Here is an 18,395-nt window from a genome sequence, read left to right on the forward strand (position 1 = left end):
TACTACCTTTTGCAGCAACATGGATGGAACTGGAAAGCATTATGCTGAGTGAAATAGGCCAGGTGCTGAAAGACAAATACCATATAATCTCACCTTTAACAGGAAGCTAAACAACAAAACAAACAAGCAAGCAGAAAAAAAAAACAAAGACACTGAAATAGAGAACAAGGGGATAGTGACCAGAGGGGAGAAGGAAGGGAAGTTAAGGGGAAAAAGGGGGAGGGATTTGGAGGAACAAATAGGAAGGACACAGGGATGAGAACTAAGGGGGGTGGAAATGGGAGGGAGGTGGGGAGCAAGGGGTGGGGAAGGCTGGGATGGGAAAAATAGACAAAAAACTGTACTTGAAAAATAACTAAATAAAATTAATTAAAAAATTTATCGGGGTGACATTGGATAATAAAATTATATATTTTCAAGTGTAAAAAAAAATAAAGTGATTTTGCCTTGGTATTTATTGGACTTTAGTTTCATTCAGGAATGCCCAAGATTACAAGTGAGCCTATCATGCAGCAGCTTGTCATAGAGTTGTGGTTTTATGAGCACTGTCGAAAGACACAAATTGAAGACCCATTGTCTGGGCCAGACCTGCGCTGTACACCAGGAGTGACAGATCTGTTAAGCACAATCAATTAGGACCAGTGTTTGTTCCTTTCTGAACAATTTCTTGTTCCTGTGACAAGGATTAATGATATGACAACTGTAATGTGGACTGTGCATTTTATAAAAGCCTGTAGTAGTAAAGGCATGCATTTCCCATCAAAACAGCAAATTTTCTGAAGAAGGTAGAAAAATGACAGGGAGAGAATCAGTGGTTTAAAAAAAACTTATGGTTGGTGAAACTTATTTACACCTAGGAAAAGGATTTAGGGGATATGCTGACGGACTTTTTAGGCAAGAAAACCCAGTGTGTGAGGAAAACAGATCCTGATTTGACTTCTGCTTCTTGATTTTCTTACTCAGGTGCTGACTCCAGCACAGATCAAATCAATTTGTCAAGCAATTCTCGACTCTGGGAAGCAGTATGCCATGAAAAAGAGGAAACCATTTCCCCTGATGTATTCTTACTATGGAACTGAATATTTGGGTGAGTGAATGTGCTGGTGAGGGATGAAGAGAATTTCTAATATTGGCATTAACTACAGACTGGAAGATTTGTTTTTGAAGTAGGTCATCACTATTCATTTAACTAGAAGTACATTAAAATGCCATTAAATATTGATAGATAATACAAATTACAAAATATTTATTTTCACAGTCTATCTGATAGAAATGTAGCTATTTTAACAATTACTTTGCTCACTCTAAATTTTGAGTTCATTGGCCCAATTTTGCTGAGTTTGTGAACAGTTTGCATGCTCACTATTAGTAGTGTGCCTGCAAAGGGAAACAGGATTTGACTACTAGCATTCTCAAGTTTTAATATTAGTGGATCAATAATAGATTGCTGAATAAAACAATGGCAACTTTTGAGCTATGAGGCACATAAAGTGAAAATTAATTACTCCCCTTACCTCTGAGCATGATTTACAAGGCCCTTTATAGATCACCTGATTCCTTCTCTGAACTAAACTTTATCTCCTCCCCTGGATGGTCCTGTCCAGCACAGTCTTCTCCAAGCAAAATGTTCTCATATCTTTGTAACTGTTGAGCCTGTTCTTTTTGCCTCAAATGTCTGGCTTCCCCCAACCCTTTCCTTCATCTATCTGTAATACTTATACCCAGACTTCAAGACTCTGCTTAAACATCATTAGATCTATTGAGAAATTTTGTGCTTTGGAAAAATGAGTTTATTGAATACTCTGTGGAGAAATGTTCACATGGTTCAGGTTTTTCCCTGAAGCAAAATTGGGTTGTATCCTGTTACCCTGCCACACGTCTATCAGAGCCCTTATCCCTTATCACATTGGGCTGTATTAGTGGCTTACCTGTCCAAGTACTTTAATGGGCTCTGTGCACCTTCCAGATAAAGCCTTTATCTCATTTATCTTAGTGCTCTCCGGATCTTTAGCAAGAGCCTAAATATATTGAGAGTACACAAATGAATGAATGAATGCTTCATGAATAATGAGCTTATAGACAAGCAATTCCCTGAGAGTTTTCTCAAAGAAATTTTAAGTTCCTGTCTAACTTTTCTTGAAATCATACCTTTTTTGGCTAATATTTTAATTTTATGTTTTCCACATTTTTATTGTTGTTCAAGTACAGTTCTCTCCATTTTCCCCCAACCCTCCCCTCCATCCTAGCCATTCCTACCTCCCACCCTCCATCCTACCCCCCTTTGGCTTTGTCAGTGGGTCTTTCATACATGTTCCTTGACAACCCTTCCCCCTATTACTCCCATTATCCACTCCCACCTCCTCTGGTTGCTGTCAGTTTGTTCTTTATTTCAGTGTCTCTGATTATATTTTGCTTGCTTGTTTGTTTTGCAGGCTGTCACTGAATCCACTGAACCACACCAGCCAGGGCTTAGAATCAGACCTTAAGAGAAAGTATAAATGGTTTATTTAGGAGATGATCTGAGACAGCATTGATAGAAGAATGAGTAATTGAGTAAGGGTAGAGAAAGAAGTTAATAGAGGATGTAGTAATGAGCAATTGTGGATAGTTGAGGCTCAGTTCCACTGGAGATTCTTAGAGATTGTATAGAACATGTATCAGAATTGTCCCACTGAAAGGATAAGAAAGCTGGGGTATTCATTCACCAACTCCCTGCTTCCATGGGTAAAGAAGGGATTTTTCTGTTTTGTTCACTGATCTATCTTCAGCCTCTAACAGTATCTGGCACATAGTAGGTATTTAATTCTTATGTTTTGAATGAATGTGTGAATGAATGAATGTTTAGAATACCAAGAGTAAGTTATTTTCAAGCACTTTAAGTGTATGTCCATAAAAGCTATCAATATGTTAATTATAAAGTTTTCAAAAAATATTTCCCCTAAAATAGGGGTTGATTACTAAACTTTTTAAAATAAAGGAATAAGTAATACATATTTTAGGTTTCTTGGTCCCTGTGGTTTCTATCACATAAACAACTCTGCTATTGTAGCACAAAAGCAGCCATAGACAATAGACTAATGAATGAGCAAGGTCGTGTTTCAATAAAACTTGATTTACAAAGACAGGCAGTGAGCCAAATTTGGCCTTAGTTTGGTTATAATTTACCCACCCCTGTTCTAACCTATGTTCCCCAGAAGCCTAGTTCTCTGGCAGCTCAACTATTATATCACTGTGTACTTCCAAGTAATATTGCCATTCTTTTTATTTATGCTATGATTGTCTTTTCACTAAATTAAACTGGCTGTCTTCCCAATTGTGTGAGTTAATTCTGCTTTGTTTGTCAATATAGGAGCAGCTCATGGTCTGTCATCCATTCTCCAGATGCTTCTTTCTTACTATGAGCACATCAAGCCCTCAGATCAGGAGCTGGTATGGCAGAGTGTGGACTTCCTCATGGAACAGGAACAAAACTGCAACTGGCCACCTGAGCTTGGCGAGGCCATTGAGAGAGAAAATGAGCTGGTGCACTGGTGCCACGGTGCCCCAGGTATACTCATTATTATCTGAAAACATTGCCTTTCATCAGGCTTAGTCAAAGAAAGGTGCCTTTTCTGAGAAGTGAGGGTATTTCTCATATCATTACTACATGAGATAAAAAGGCCAATATGACAATTTTTAAAAGATTTTATTTATTTATTTTTAGAGGGAGGGGAAGGAAGGGAGAAAGAGAGGGAGAGAAACATCAATATGCGGTTGTCTCTCATGCGACCCCTGCTGGGGACCTGGCTTGCAACCCAGGCATGTGCCCTGACTGGGAATTGAACCAGCAACTCTTTGGTTCACAGGCCTGCACTCAATCTGCTGAGCCACAACAACCAAGGCTAAAATCTGTGTTTTAATAGGATCCCTGGGTGATTGGTATGCACATTAAAGTTTGAGATGCACTGTTCTAGAATTCTTTTTTAAATGAGGATTTCCATCATCACCTAATTAAAAAAGTCTAGAGAAGAGGAGCCAGCTGCACTGAACTTTCTGGAGCTGAGCCTAGAAACTTATCAGATCCCGTCTTCTCCTTTTTTAAAACCTCCATTATACTGCTAATTAGGTCTTCGAAGAAGGAGAAAGTTAAATTCAAATAAATCAATTAATTTTGTTCTAAAGCCAGGTGAAAGATTTAAAATACAAAAATAACACAAAATTTTTGTATTAGGAATGGATTTAAAGTTTCAAGGCTATGCCTCAATGGTATAAGCATAGCTATAAAATATATTTTTCTTTAGTTTACAGGTTTTTATTATTTTCCTCCCCCTCTTTACCTAATTAACGTTCTTTAATCAAACTATAATTTAATTTTTTCTTTGGTGCCATTTGAGTTGATTAACAATACAAGCTTTATTCCACTGGCCATTTTTTCTCTGCCTGACACACTTACCTAAGGAAGGGACTTCAAAGGCTCCTATGTGTGCTTGTACCAGTGCCAGAACATTGTGCATTATGTCTAGGCTAATTCCACCAGTTACAATTTGAGCTCATTTCTTACTGCTTTGAACTTTTTGAAGAAAAACAAGTTATTTACCATTCTGGAAATGATAGCTCTTCATTATATGCTCAACAATTCCATTTTCCATTCTCTTTCATCATTTTCAGTGATGATCTCTGGATATCCTTCAAGCACATAAGGATCCTTGAATTTTACAGATTTCCCAAGTTAAAATACAGAATATTTTAAAAGGACTTAGTTGTACCAGTAACAGCCCTATAAAGAAATGGAAGATAATTTACTAAAATGAGTGGGTCAGTTAATTGATGTGGGTGTCTTAAAGGGCACTTATTCCATCCTTTTTTGTACCCCATACTCCATCTGTCTTCATAAATCACGTACCATAACAATACAGCAAAGGATTCATCACCTTGGGAACTTTATCCTCATGTATCATTCATGTTCAGTATCTTGGTAAGATTAAATACAGGTTGCAAAGAAAAATCATTCAACCCGTGTATTCACTGGACTACCAAAAATAAACCAATTTACAAATGCATAAACAACCAAATGGAGCTCATTATTTCTGCCAATCTGCACTCCCACCTCAAGGGTATTGACCTTCCTTTTAAGAGACCTGCTAGAAACAGCATCAAGTATGATTATAAGTCTGATAAGTACAGGTCAAAGACCATCATGATTTCTTTGAAGATGACAGCAAACTCTCAAAAATTATAAACAAAAGATGATCTAGAAAAATGATTTTCACTTTTTGAGGAAAATATTTTTCAAGAGTAGATTTATGAACAGTGCAGATGGTTTGGAACAGCAGATTGATTCTGTGATTAAAAACCTGCCACAGACAATCTGCAGTGTGGAACTTCATCAATGATACTTTATTTCCTCCTATAATTGTTTCCTATTGACTTTCTTTCAACCCACTTCTACAGGCGATCACCTTAGTAGTTTTCATTTATAAAGTGTAGAAATAGTTCTTAAATCTAAGTTAAAATAACAACATTGGGTTCTATTTGTAGCTCTGAAAGTAACCACTTATGTGACCTTGAAAAAACCACTTTGTTTATTTTGTCTTTATTTCTTCATTTTTGAAAAGAGCCCATTGAAATGGAGTAGTGACACTCAATATTTTTACCACAACAGACCCCTTTTATTCTGTGCACCTTTGTCATCTCTGAGGGATATATCCCAAAAGATTTGCAGACATACTCATATATAAATACCCAGTGAGTTGTATAGTTTTTATCACTAAATGCAAGGAAGTATAGCGGGCAAATTCATATGACTTCATCATAGCCTTAATGATTCTGAAATACAGAATAAAAGTCACCTAAAAGTCATGAAAACAAATGCTATAGCTAAAATAAAGTTTATATTGCATTATGTTACATCATCGCTATGGTAACACTGTGCATTTCCTTTCCTCTGTGTGAAACACAGGTGTGTCTGGGTTTTTTAAAATAATTTCACAAAAGCTCACCTGAGTTCTTCCTCCTATTCCTCCCTCCCCCAGTCTTCCATGGAACTGGTCTGTAGTGCAAAAAGTTTGGGGACCACTGCTATAGATGACCATTATCAGGGGTTGACTAGAAACCATTGGCTGAAGAGATCTTGTTATGTGTTAATCATAGGAAGTGTTAAAGGATAAATATTAAGAGAATAAAGTCATGAGTCTTAGACAAATATAAAATAAACATATGAATTATTTATTTGCTCATTAATTAACAAGGGATCCAGAAAAGTGTTACAACTGGTTCAAAAGAAAATCCAAAGAGCAGACATATTTATAGGCCATTAAGAATGCTGACATAAATTTGCTCAGTAGATGCAAAACCTGATGCTTCCTTCCACAAAGGTTGAGGGATATCAATCCAACCTCTATCAAACAGAAAGTGAGTTTCTAGGGACAGAAACTCTTTAAATTACTATCAATTTTCTAAACAGTAATCCTATTTCTACAGAGTTGTAAAAGAGCTTAGTCAAAGACAATGAAAGGCAGAGAAAACCTCAATGAGTTAAAGATACTAAATTCCAGTCTTTTCTACCTTATACAGGAGTAAGGTAGCCCATGTACAAGAGAGAGTAATCTTGAGAACTAGGTGATCTGAGAATGAACACCTAAAACTTGGGGGAAATGTTTCTATTAATCTATTAATAGTTGTTGCTTCTGTTATTCATATTCCTACCTATGTAATTGAGATGGCCTTTGTTGAGAAGCTTTGAAGGAAAATGTCTTTCCTTGGAACAATCAAATTGGGATGAACTCATTTCACAGCTGAAGCAGAAGTCTTGGCCAAGTCATTTGGGACCATTATACTTTTTGGCAGGACTCCCAGATTTGCTCTTAAGAAAAGGTGTATAGTTATAAGTACTTTAACATGATAAATTCTGAACCTTGGAGTGGGAGACAGAATAGGCAAACTATAAGCATTTAGCCATTCCAAATAGCCAGATATGCATAATGCTTACCAGAGTATGCATAGTTAAATATTAATTTTTTAATTATGGATTTTATCAAGCTCTGTACTTGTTGCTCTTTCTCCAGGGACCAACACCATAATACAACTCAAACAACTTAAATCTCACAGGAAAAAAATAAGACTCCCTTGCAGGAGATTCTATAGCTTTGCTATAGCCAAAATGTGGTCTCCAGCAGGACTCTTGTTAGAAATGTAGTATTTCAGGCCCTACCTCAGAACTACCAGACTAAAATGGATATTTTACCAATACACTGGTGATTTGTGAGCCTTTTACAGTTTGAGAAGTTCTGCTCTATAGTATTAAGCCCTAAAAGTCACCGCTAATATCTTTGATGTTCTCACAGGAATTGCCTATTTGTTTGCCAAAGCTTATCTCGTTTCCAAGAAACCACAGTACCTGGACACGTGTATCCGGTGTGGAGAGCTCACATGGCAGAAGGGCCTACTAAAGAAGGGGCCGGGAATTTGCCATGGTGTAGCTGGCAGTGCTTATGTCTTCCTGCTGCTATATCGGCTCACAGGAAACTCTAAATACATCTACCGAGCCCAAAGGTCAGCCATTCTTCACATATAATTTTTTCACAAATGTTTAACTAATGTTTTGAATAGGTAAGAATTACATAGTTTAAAAAGTGTAAAAATAAATACATTAACTATGCACTCTAAATGTATAACAGTACTATGTATATTGATTGCAACTTGTATTTTAAAGAAACAATTTAAAGAGACACCATTTTGCTTTATATAGATCTATCTCATAATTTTAATGACTATATAGTTATTTACTCTAGATGCACCATTATATTAATTTAATCAATCTATAAGCAATTGACAGTTGTACATGTTCAATATTTACTAACACAAACTAAATTGTCCTAAATATCCAGTACATACACCTATATGCCCCTGTGCAAGCATTTCTTATAAGAGAAATTTTAGAATTGAAGTCATTAGACACACAGGTATTCCTAGCCCATTTTTGCCCATTTTTTCTATTATGATGCTTATATCGACAATTGTAATTCTGTCAATATACACTCTAAATATTTTCCTACTTTGTCATTTTTCTTTCAACTAAGTTCATGGTCTTTCACTAGACAAAAAATTTAAGTATTTTTCTTGTCAAAGTTATTGAATTTTCAAGCTTTCTGGATTTTGTGTTTTGCTAAAAAGACCTTTCCTACTTTAAGATTGCAAAAAAGGGGGAGATATTTACATTGACTTTGAGTACCATTATGATTTTACATTTTAAATCTTTGATTATTCTAGAACTTACTATTTTTGTTTAATGCTGTCAGATGGATATCAGTCTTTGTGTTTTTTAAATAAAAGACAACACTACACTAACATCCGTTTACTGCTTACCCTAATAATTTGAAATCCCAGTTTTATCATAAACTGAATTTATATAAATGTATGGGTTTGTTTCTGGACTTTCTAGCTTTCATTATTTATGTATTTCTAATTTTTCTTAGCTGTACTCTCATCCTTCCAACTGTATTTTAGAATCAGCTTTTCAACTAAAAAAAAAACTCTATCCAATTTCACTGGAGTTTTAATGAATTTATAGCTTACATTAGTGAGAATTAACATCTTTAGAAAACTGAATTTTTCCATCCAGGAACATGCTATGTTGTCCCTTTATTTCCATTTTTAAAATACCATTTGGTAAAGTTTTGAACTTATGAAGAAGGTCATGTATATTTCTTGTTAATTTTATCCCTAGTATTTTATGTCCAGGTTTGTGAGTGGAATCTTTTCCTCCTCTGTATTTTAATTTATTATTGGTACTTATGAAAGTTTTTCAAAGCATACATATCACTGCAGTTTAGCACTCTAAGATGCAGTTCTTTCATATAAATCTGCTTTGCATCTTATAAACATCTTAATTTTGATGTGTTCTAATATATCTATCCAGCTTACTGAACTCTATTACTGTTTCTATGAAACTTACATTAGATTCCACTAGGTTTTCTAAATATACACTCATATTTTCTGCAAATAATTATAATTTTGTTACTTTCTCTTTTGTATACTCTTTTAAAAAAATTTCCTGTTTCATGGGTCAGAATCTTCAAAACAATGTTCAGTAATAAGAGGGATAGTGAACATCCTCACTTTTATACTGATTTCATTAGGAATGCTTTTCTGTTTCACATGATTTTTAAAATTTGCTTCCCATGGTGTTTATCATGTCAGATTATGACATGCCTCTACTAAGGATAATTCAGCGGTTTCCTATATGTCATAGTAAAAGCCAAAGTCTGTCCTTTGAATAAAAGGCCCTAAGCAGGGGTGTCCAACCTTTTGGCATCTCTGGGCCACACTGGAAGAAGAGTTGTCTTGGGCGACACATTAAATACATAAACCCTAATGAAAAATGATTAACCAAAAAAAAAGGTTTTAAGTAAATTAGCAATTTTGTGTTGAGCCACATTCATAGCCATCCTGGGTAGCATACACCCCACCCTGCGGCCTACAGGATTTTGCCTCCCTTTACCATTTTGATACCACCCCGTACTCTTTTTCTTGGTTCTTTCTACCATAGTAGCTTCCTTGTGATTTTGTTAGGATGCCAGCTACAATCTCTCTCAAGGCTTTTGAAGTTTTGGTTCTTTCCACCTGTAATGCTCACTTTTATGTACGTGTATATCTCCCAGTGCCTCAGTTCATTGAGACCTTCACTCAGAAGTCATTGCCTCAGAAAGGCTTTCCTAAGCCAACTTATATAATATTCAATGTTAAACATAAAATGTCACTTGTGATATTTGTGTGTGCAATGAAAAAAATACTACTATATGTAAATCCTCTTTTGAAACTCCACTGTGTAGGAATTCTGTTAATGTATTTTGATTCATGGCTCTCTAAACTGTTCAGGTTGCAACCTGACCCTTTATTTCTAGAAAAAGTAAGTCTTTTTTGAATTTATCTAGATTGATGCTATATCACCTTTGGGATGAACTTCAACATAGGTTGTCATGCTCTAGGAAGCATATTAAAAAGGGCCAGAACAACTTATTTTTCTGTCAGCCAGTTCTAGCTTACAGTCTTAGTTATAAGGTTCTGGAGTCCTGGGCCCTTTAGAAAACTTAAATTCCTCACAGTTACAGAATGAAAATTTTCAGGTAATATCTGAGTAGTATATGGGCATTGCATTTAAGTGCATAGAATACTAAAATTTCTACTTCATTATAATTCAAAATTAAATGAATTATTTGGTGGCACAAAGTGGGGGGACTTCCTTCATTTTGGCAATTACTAAGGCAATGATGTTAAACAATATATACCTCTCCAGAATAAACATTAATTGGTCATCCCCTGTTACTTTTAACATAGAGTTGGAATTGATGGTCCCAGAAAAATATTTGACAACCTTTTAAATTTCTTTTATGATTTCTTACTTTTTCAGATTTTCTATTTGTTCTTGAAATAATTTTTGAACTAAATGTATTTCTACAAAAGTGTCTTATCTGATTGGATTTTCAAATGTTTGAGGTAAAGCTGTAACTCTATAGTTCTATGATATTTTAAATCTTACATGTTTGTCCTTATATGCCTCCTAATATTTCTCCTTTTTGGTCAGACACACCAGCATTTTGTCTATGTTGTTCATGCTTTCAAGGAACTGGCTTCGGTTTTGTTTATTAATTCTTTGTTTTTCTCTTTTGCTTTCTAATTTATTTTCTGCCTATAATTTGACTTTCTACTGTTCCTTTCCTTTATTTTATTTTTAAATAGTTTAAAAGAATATTTAATTAGAATAACTTTCATCATCCTAATAAAAATAATAGTAACCAAAAACTCAAATCAATGAATTTTTGTGTGAGTTTAGTTGGTCATAACCACCAGTTTTTGATATATAATGATCTCAGTGTCTTTAGTTCTTTTTAGTTCTATAATTACCATCCTGAATTATATTTTGAAAAAATGTTTTAGAAAAATGAATTTACTAGTTTGAATTCTGCACCACTGGGTAAATTATTAGAAACAATCATTTTCATTTTAATATTAACATCCTATACAGGTCAGAATACAATGAAACTGTGACTTCCCTACATTGCTATTATGCTTCTAAATTGTTGTGATCATATATTATTTAGAAATTATTTTGAATAGCACAAAAATGTTCATCATATTATTTTAAGTAAAACAATGTAGGATACCAGATACTATACAGACTAATTTTAAAAATATAACAGATCAATTAAACTTAGGGAAAAACATTGGAAGAAGACAAAGCAAAATTAACTGTGGGTTTCTTTTAAAGTATGGTAGAATGGTTGCTTCTGTTTAACAAATACTCTGCTATAGTATGCTTATGTGAATAAATGAAATTTACCATGTATTGAATGCTTTCTATATGCTCAGAACTTAACATGTGGTATCTTTAATTATTACAGATAATTTTATGCAGTTCTGCAACTCACTATTTTAAACTCAGATTAAGAAATTTTCAAAATGTCATATAACATGAAATTATCGGAGTGGTTGGTTCCAACTTCAAAGTTCTTCCTCTTTCTACTACACCAGGGCTTCTTGTTTTTATCATTTTTTATTGTTGCTCAAATACAGTTGTTTCCATTTTCCAACCACCACTTTCTGCCACCTCTTCTACCCCCACCTCTCACCCTCCAACCTTATGCCCTTTAGCTTTGTCCATGGGTCCTTTATACATGTTTCTTGACGACCCTTTCCTTTCTTTCCCCATTATCTCTTCCCCCCCTCCCCTGTGGTTACTGTCAGTTTGCTCTATATTTCAATGTCTCTGGTTATATTTTGCTTGCTTATTTATTTTCTTGATTAGGTTCTACTTATAGGTAATATCATATAGTATTTGTCTTTCACCACCTGGCTTATTTCACTTAGCATAATGCTCTCCAGTTCCACCCATGATGTTGTGAAGGGTAGGAGCTCCTTGTTTCTTTCTGCTGCATAGTATTCAATTGTGTAAATGTACCACTGTTTTTTGATCCACTCATTTGCTGATAGGAACTTAGGTTGCTTCCAGCACTTGGCTGTTGTGAATTGTGCTGGTATGAACATTGAGGTGCATAGGTTCTTTAGAATTGGTGATTCAGGATTCTTAGAGTATAATCCCAACTGTGGAACTGCCAGGTCAAAGGAAGTTCCATTTTTAATTTTTTGAGGAAATGCCATACTGTTTTCCACAGTGGCTGCACTATTCCCTTTTCATTTTGCTGATGTTTTTTTTTTTTTAGCCATGCAGAAACTTTATTTTGATGAAGTCCCATTTGTTTATTCTTTCCTCTATGTCCCTTGCTCTAGAGGACACATTGGTGAAAATATTGCTGCGTGAAATATCTGAGATTTTCCTCCCTATGTTCACCTCCAGGACTTTTATGGTATCACAACTTATATTTAAGTCTTCTATCCATCTTGAGTTTATTTTTGTGTATGGTGTGAGTTGGTGGTTGAATTTCATTGTTTTGCATGTATCTGTCCAGATCTCCTCAGACAGTTTGTTGAAGAGGCTTTTTTTTTACTCCATTTTATGTTTCTGCCCCTTTTGCCAAATATTAATTGATCATAGAGACTTGGTTTTATTTCTGGGCTCTCTATTCTGTTCCATTGATCTATGTGTCTGTTCTTATGCCAGTACCAGACTGTTTTGATTACCGTAGCCTTGTAATATAGTTTGATGCAAGGTATTGTGATCCCTCCTACTTTGCTCTTCTTTGCCAAATTTCTGTGGCCATTTGCAGTCATTTATGGTTTCATATAAATTTTTGCAATGTTTGTTCTGCATCTGTGAAATATGTCATTGGCACTTTAATAGAGATTGCATTGAATCTATAAATTGCTTTGGGTAGTATGGGCATTTTGGTGATGTTAATTCTTCCATTCCATGAATATAGTGTATGCTTCCATTTATTTGTGTCTTCCCTAATTACTTATCTCTGTGTTGTGAAGTTTTCTGAGTAAAGGTCTTTTACCTCCTTGGTAAGGTTTATTCCTAGGTAGTTTATTTTTCTTGTTGCTATAGAAAATGTAATTTTTTCCTGATTCCTGTTTCTGATACTTCATTGTTAGTGTACAAAAATGCCTTTGATTTCTGAATATTGACTTTGTGTCCTGCTGCTTTGCCAAATTCACTTATTAGGTCGTGTAGGTTTTTTGTGGCATCTATAGGGTTTTCTATGTACATTATCATGCCATCTGCAAGCAATGGCAGTTTCGATACCTCCTTCCCAATTTGGATGCCTTTTATTTTCTTTTTTTGTCTAATCGCTGTGGCTAGAACTTCCAATGCTGTGTTGAATAGAAGTTGTGAAAGCAGACATCACTGTCTTGTCCCTGATCTTAGTGGGGAAGCTTTCAGTTTTTTCCCATTGTATATGATGTTGGCTGTACTTTTTTCATATAGTGCCCTTATTATGTTGAGGTATGCTCCCTCTACTCCCACTTTGCTGAGAGTTTTTATAATAAATGGATGCTATACCTTATCAAATGCTCTCTTAGCATCTATAGATATGATCATGTGATTTTTGTCTTTTGTTTATATGATGTATTATGTTTATTGATTTGCAAATATTGAACTATCCTTGCATCCCTTGGATGAATCCCACTTTATCATGGTATATGATGTATTTAATGTATTGCTGGATACAGTTTGCCAATATTTTGTTGAGGATTTTAGCATCTATGTTCATCAGTGATATTGGCCAGTAGTTTTATTTTTTTTGTTGTTTTTTGTCTGGTTCTGGGATTAGGATGATGCTGGCTTCATAAAAAGAGTTTTGGAGTCTTTGTTCTTCTTGGGTTTTTGTAATAGTCTGAGAAGGATAGGGGTTAGCTCTTCCTTAAATGCTTTGTAGAATTCTCCTGTGAAACTGTCTGGTCCAGGGCTTCTTTGTGTCATAGCTTTCTGATTACTGCTTCAATTCCATTTGCTCTTATTGGTCTGTTCAGGCTTTCTGATTCTTCTTCATTCAGTTTTGGAAGATTATATTTTTCTAGAAATTTCTCTACTTTACCCCGGTTTTTAAATTTCTTGGCCTATAATTGTTCATAAAAAGTTCTTATAATCCTTTGTATTTCTGTGATATCAGTTGTAATATCTCATCTTTCCTTTCTGATTTTATTTATTTGGGTCCTCTCCCTCTTTTTCTTGATGAGCCTGGTTAAAGGCTTGTTGATTTTGTTTATCTTTTCAAAGAACCAGCTCCTGAATTTATTGATGCTTAGAATTGTGCTTTTAGTCTCTATGTCATTAATTCTGCTCTGATCTTGATTATTTCCTTCCTTCTACTCACTCTGGGCTTTGTTTGTTGTTGTTCCTCAAGTTCTTGTAGATGTCGGGTTAGGTTGTTTATTTGAAATGTTACTTTTTGTTTTAGGCAGCCTGTATTGCTATGAACTTCCCTCTGAGGACTGCCTTCACTGTGTCCCATAAGTTTTGGAGTGTTTTGTGTTCATTTTCATTTGTTTTCAGAATCTCTTTGATTTCTTCCTTGATCTCATTATTCACCCTTTCATTGATTTATAGTATGCTATTCGGTCTCCATGAATTTGAATATTTTTGAGTTTTTTCCTTGAAGTTGGTTTCTAGGTTCAAACTCTTGTGGTCTGAGAGAATTTTTTACATGATTTCAATTTTTTAAAATTTGTTGAGGCTTTTTTTTGTCCTTTAATGTGGTCTATCTTTGAAAATGTTCCATGTTGCATTTGAAAACAGTGTGTACTTTGCCTCTTTGGAATGAAAGGTTCCACATATATCAGTTAAGTTCATTTGATCTAGGACATTGTTCAGTTCCACAATATCTTTGTTGACATTTTGTTTGGAAGATCTGTTCATTTTTGACAGTTGACTGTTAAAATCCCCAACTATAATTGTATTGCTGTCTATATGTTTATTGAATTCTTCCAAGGTTTTCTTTATGTATTTCGGTGCCCCTGCATTGGGTGCATGTATTTTTATAATGTTTATGTCTTCTTGATGGATTCTTCTCTTGAGTATTATGAAGTGTCCTTCTCTGTCTCTTTTTATGCCTTTTGTTTTGAAGTCTATTTTGTCAGATACAAGTATTGCTTACCTCAGCTTTTTTTTCCTTGCCAGGGCTTCCTAATCTAGAGTTTGTGTATTATATCTCAAACTGAAATGTAGCATTGTTTTCAATTTTGAATGTAAGTAATAAGCCACAGGAAAATTAGCAGTAGCTGTGACTCTGTCACCAGTAGAAGTCACATATAACTCTTGTTGCAGATATTGTGAAATTTATTTCACTCCCACCACTACTTAGAAACATCCATGGTTATTAGATCTGCTACTATTTAATGTGTTAATAGAGAGTACATATATTATTATATCACAAATTTGGTTTAAATTTTTTGCTAAGTATTGCTTTAATATAATTAATTTTCCTTGGGATCTTATGTATTTTAATTTTATGTATTTGAAGACTTTTTTCTGAGATGGAGTCCAGACTGCCAAATGTTCCATTGCACTAAAAGTGTCAATATTCCTTGAAGATATACCATAAAGCTTCATCATGTAATTACACATTTTGAATTAACTTATGGGATGCATCATTATTCTGAACAAAAATGGTGATGGGAAAACCTTTTGAACTTCATTTAGAAATTACTTCATATTCAGGAGAATAGTTGATAGAAAATTTGAACTAAGCAGAATTGTAGTATGTGTCCTGATTTATTTTAAGTTGCTATCAATAATTACAAAAACCTGCCCTGGCTGGTGTAGCTCAGCGGATTGAGCACAGGCCTGCGAACCAGACAATCGCGGTTCAATTCCCAGTCAGGGCACATGCCTGGGTTGCAGACCAGTTCCCTGCAGGCCAGTTCCCAGCAGGGGACGCACGAAAGGCAACCATACATTGATGCTTCTCTCTCTCTCTCCTTCCCCTCCCCTCTAAAGATAAATAAATAAAATATTAAAAAAAATAATTACAAAAACCTTAAAAAGATCAAATGAGTAATCACTCTTCATAAGACCGCTTATGTAGTAGCAATCATCTAAATTTATGGCAGTATTAGTTGTCAGGCCTTACGAACCTGTGAGTTCTAGCCTATGAATTGGTGATTATTTTTGTTGGTGATGAGAATGAGGAGAGCAAGTTAGTAAAGAAATGACATAGGTGACAGCACTTTAGATGCCATCAACTACTGAAAATATTACCCATTATAAATAACATGAATAGGATTTGTGGTAAAAACCAGTAAAAGTATAAAGCTCTTTCATAGTGAATTTAGAGGCCAGTGATTTATTTTTAAAGAAGATGTCCTAAAAATAATCTATCTTGTAGCTGAGTTTGCCATTTGATGTCATGATTATAAAATGAGGTTCACCTTTTCTCATTCATCTTACTCCTTTGTTTACCCAAAGCACAGATTGTATAAAATCTTGCACATTTATTTTCATAATCTCCTCTCTGTCACATATAAATGAAACTTAGCTCAGAAATATTCCTTCAGAAAAACAGCATGTTTACTTTTTTAAAGGAACAGTCATTTCAGCCTGCTATTCAAGATAAATGAAAGTATGGCTACTTATCTATATCTCTTACTTTTAATTACTGGATGACAGAAGGAATGAAATCCTAAGGAAAAAACAAACTTATTTGCTTTGCCAATACTCAAAATAGTTGAATTCGCCTGTCAATATCATTTGTTAGGAAACACACACAGTTCCGTAAAGGCTCCTCTGTTGTTTTAACAATGTTTTTCTTAAAATATTATACAATTCTGTAAAGAAAATGATGCTATAACTTGAATTTAGCAGAGAGGAGAAAGAAACAACCCAAGGTCAATAATGTGGAAACATTAATGTTAAAACACTGTATTTTTCTTCTCCTTTTAGGTTTGCTGAATTTTTATTTACCGAGGAATTCAAGGCAGGTTCTCGTGTGCTTGAAAGTATATACAGCTTGTATGAAGGCTTCTCTGGGACAGTGTGCTTTCTGATTGATCTGCTGCAGCCCAGTCAGGCAGAGTTCCCTCTCTTCAGCGTCTTTGTTTAGAAGACTCCATGTCCCACTGTGGCATTGCAGAAAGTCCCCGAGATTTCCCAAGCCTAATGAAGACAGTTTCCATACAAGACACATTCAATGGTATCACAACCATGAGCCTTACCATTGCCACAAGAAGGAAGGAAAAAAGGAAGGGGGATGGTGGATCAGGCATGTGAAGGCAACGTGATACCAGACTTAAGGTAGAACAGTTTGAGAACCTGAAAAATAAAGACACCACAACTCTTCTAAAAACCATAGAAATTCAGTATTTCAGAGACTAGGAATTAAACCAGAAATTACAGGAGAAATGGAAAGATAAATCATTCATTTTTCAGTTAGGGCATATAAAACAAAATTGAAATGTGAGCAATGGCCATAAAATGAGAACACCTTTGGAATTTGAGAGAGAATTTGACCATTTGTGGGTGCCCTCCACCACTAAATTCAGCAGTAAACACAATCTGAAACTAAAATAATTGGCCAGGAGAAAGCTGCCAGGATGGATGAAGTGTCAGGTTGCTGAAGGACAAAAAAAAAAAAAGGAAGCTCTTGGTTGTCCTATGCCTTTATTTACTGAAATGCATGATTTTTACTAAATGGAGAAATTTTCATATGAACCTCTATTTTTATCATTGCCCTGGGCACATACCATAACATCATTAAAACCCTGAAATTTGAAGTTTCCTTAGGCCTCAGAGCATCTCTTTTCCTTGTTCCTTTTTTCCCCCTAAAGCCCAATTAGAATAGTAAAATTCATAGGCTAGAAAATATTGTAGCAAGTGTTGCTGTCAAACGTTTTTCTCAGTTTGAAGTGTGAGCCGTTATTGTTTATTGTAATTTTTTAAATGACTGTATAATTCTTGTGAAGCTATTAGCTGAACCGTAAAATACACTTGTGGAAAAAAATCACTCATCTCAAAGGTCAGGGTAACCACTACCAAATTGTGTCATTTCTACCTTTGATGGAATACTGTGTCCTGTAGAACAGTCAGACACTGGCAGAGGAAGGGGCTAGTGATTGTGAAAAGAACGTTGCTCAAGTTTATACTGTTAGATTAGGAGATGAGTGAACTCCTTGGCTGATTACCTTATCTTCCAAGACACAAGCTCCGCAAGAAATTGTCTACAATTCCCACTGAGCCAAGTTGTCATGTTAAATTCGACCTTGCTATAAACACATAGACATTGTAAAACTACTTCAAGTAAATAGTGCTTTTCAGAACACTGTAGGAGCATCTGCGGCTTCAATACTTAGAACATGAGTTTACCCCTTTCCTAGGATTTGGTCACTGGTGATTTCATGTATCAAAGAGGACGAGGAAGTTGTATACTGTGCAAGATTGAACAATTATTTAAATAGTAATTAAATATTTGGATATATATGTATATATTTTACATATATCTCCATGTAATTCAAGCATTTACTTA

At 35.0% G+C, this 18,395-nt stretch overlaps 1 protein-coding gene across 1 annotated transcript in view; it reads left to right on the forward strand.

The window, feature by feature from the left end:
• LANCL3 (LanC like family member 3) overlaps positions 1-17,646 on the forward strand; it is a 118,853-nt gene extending 101,207 nt beyond the window's left edge. The window contains exons 2-5 of the mRNA XM_037165000.2: positions 964-1,087; positions 3,350-3,547; positions 7,323-7,530; positions 16,817-17,646. Coding sequence (XP_037020895.2) covers positions 964-1,087; positions 3,350-3,547; positions 7,323-7,530; positions 16,817-16,976 — 690 coding nt within the window. The 3' untranslated portion in view covers positions 16,977-17,646. The remainder of the gene's footprint in view (positions 1-963; positions 1,088-3,349; positions 3,548-7,322; positions 7,531-16,816) is intronic.
• The last annotated feature ends 749 nt before the right edge of the window (positions 17,647-18,395 follow it).

The sequence above is a fragment of the Artibeus jamaicensis genome, unplaced genomic scaffold (genome assembly GCF_021234435.1).
Source record: "Artibeus jamaicensis isolate MK-2021 breed Jamaican fruit bat unplaced genomic scaffold, CSHL_Jam_final contig_60, whole genome shotgun sequence".
Taxonomy (NCBI): domain Eukaryota; kingdom Metazoa; phylum Chordata; class Mammalia; order Chiroptera; family Phyllostomidae; genus Artibeus; species Artibeus jamaicensis.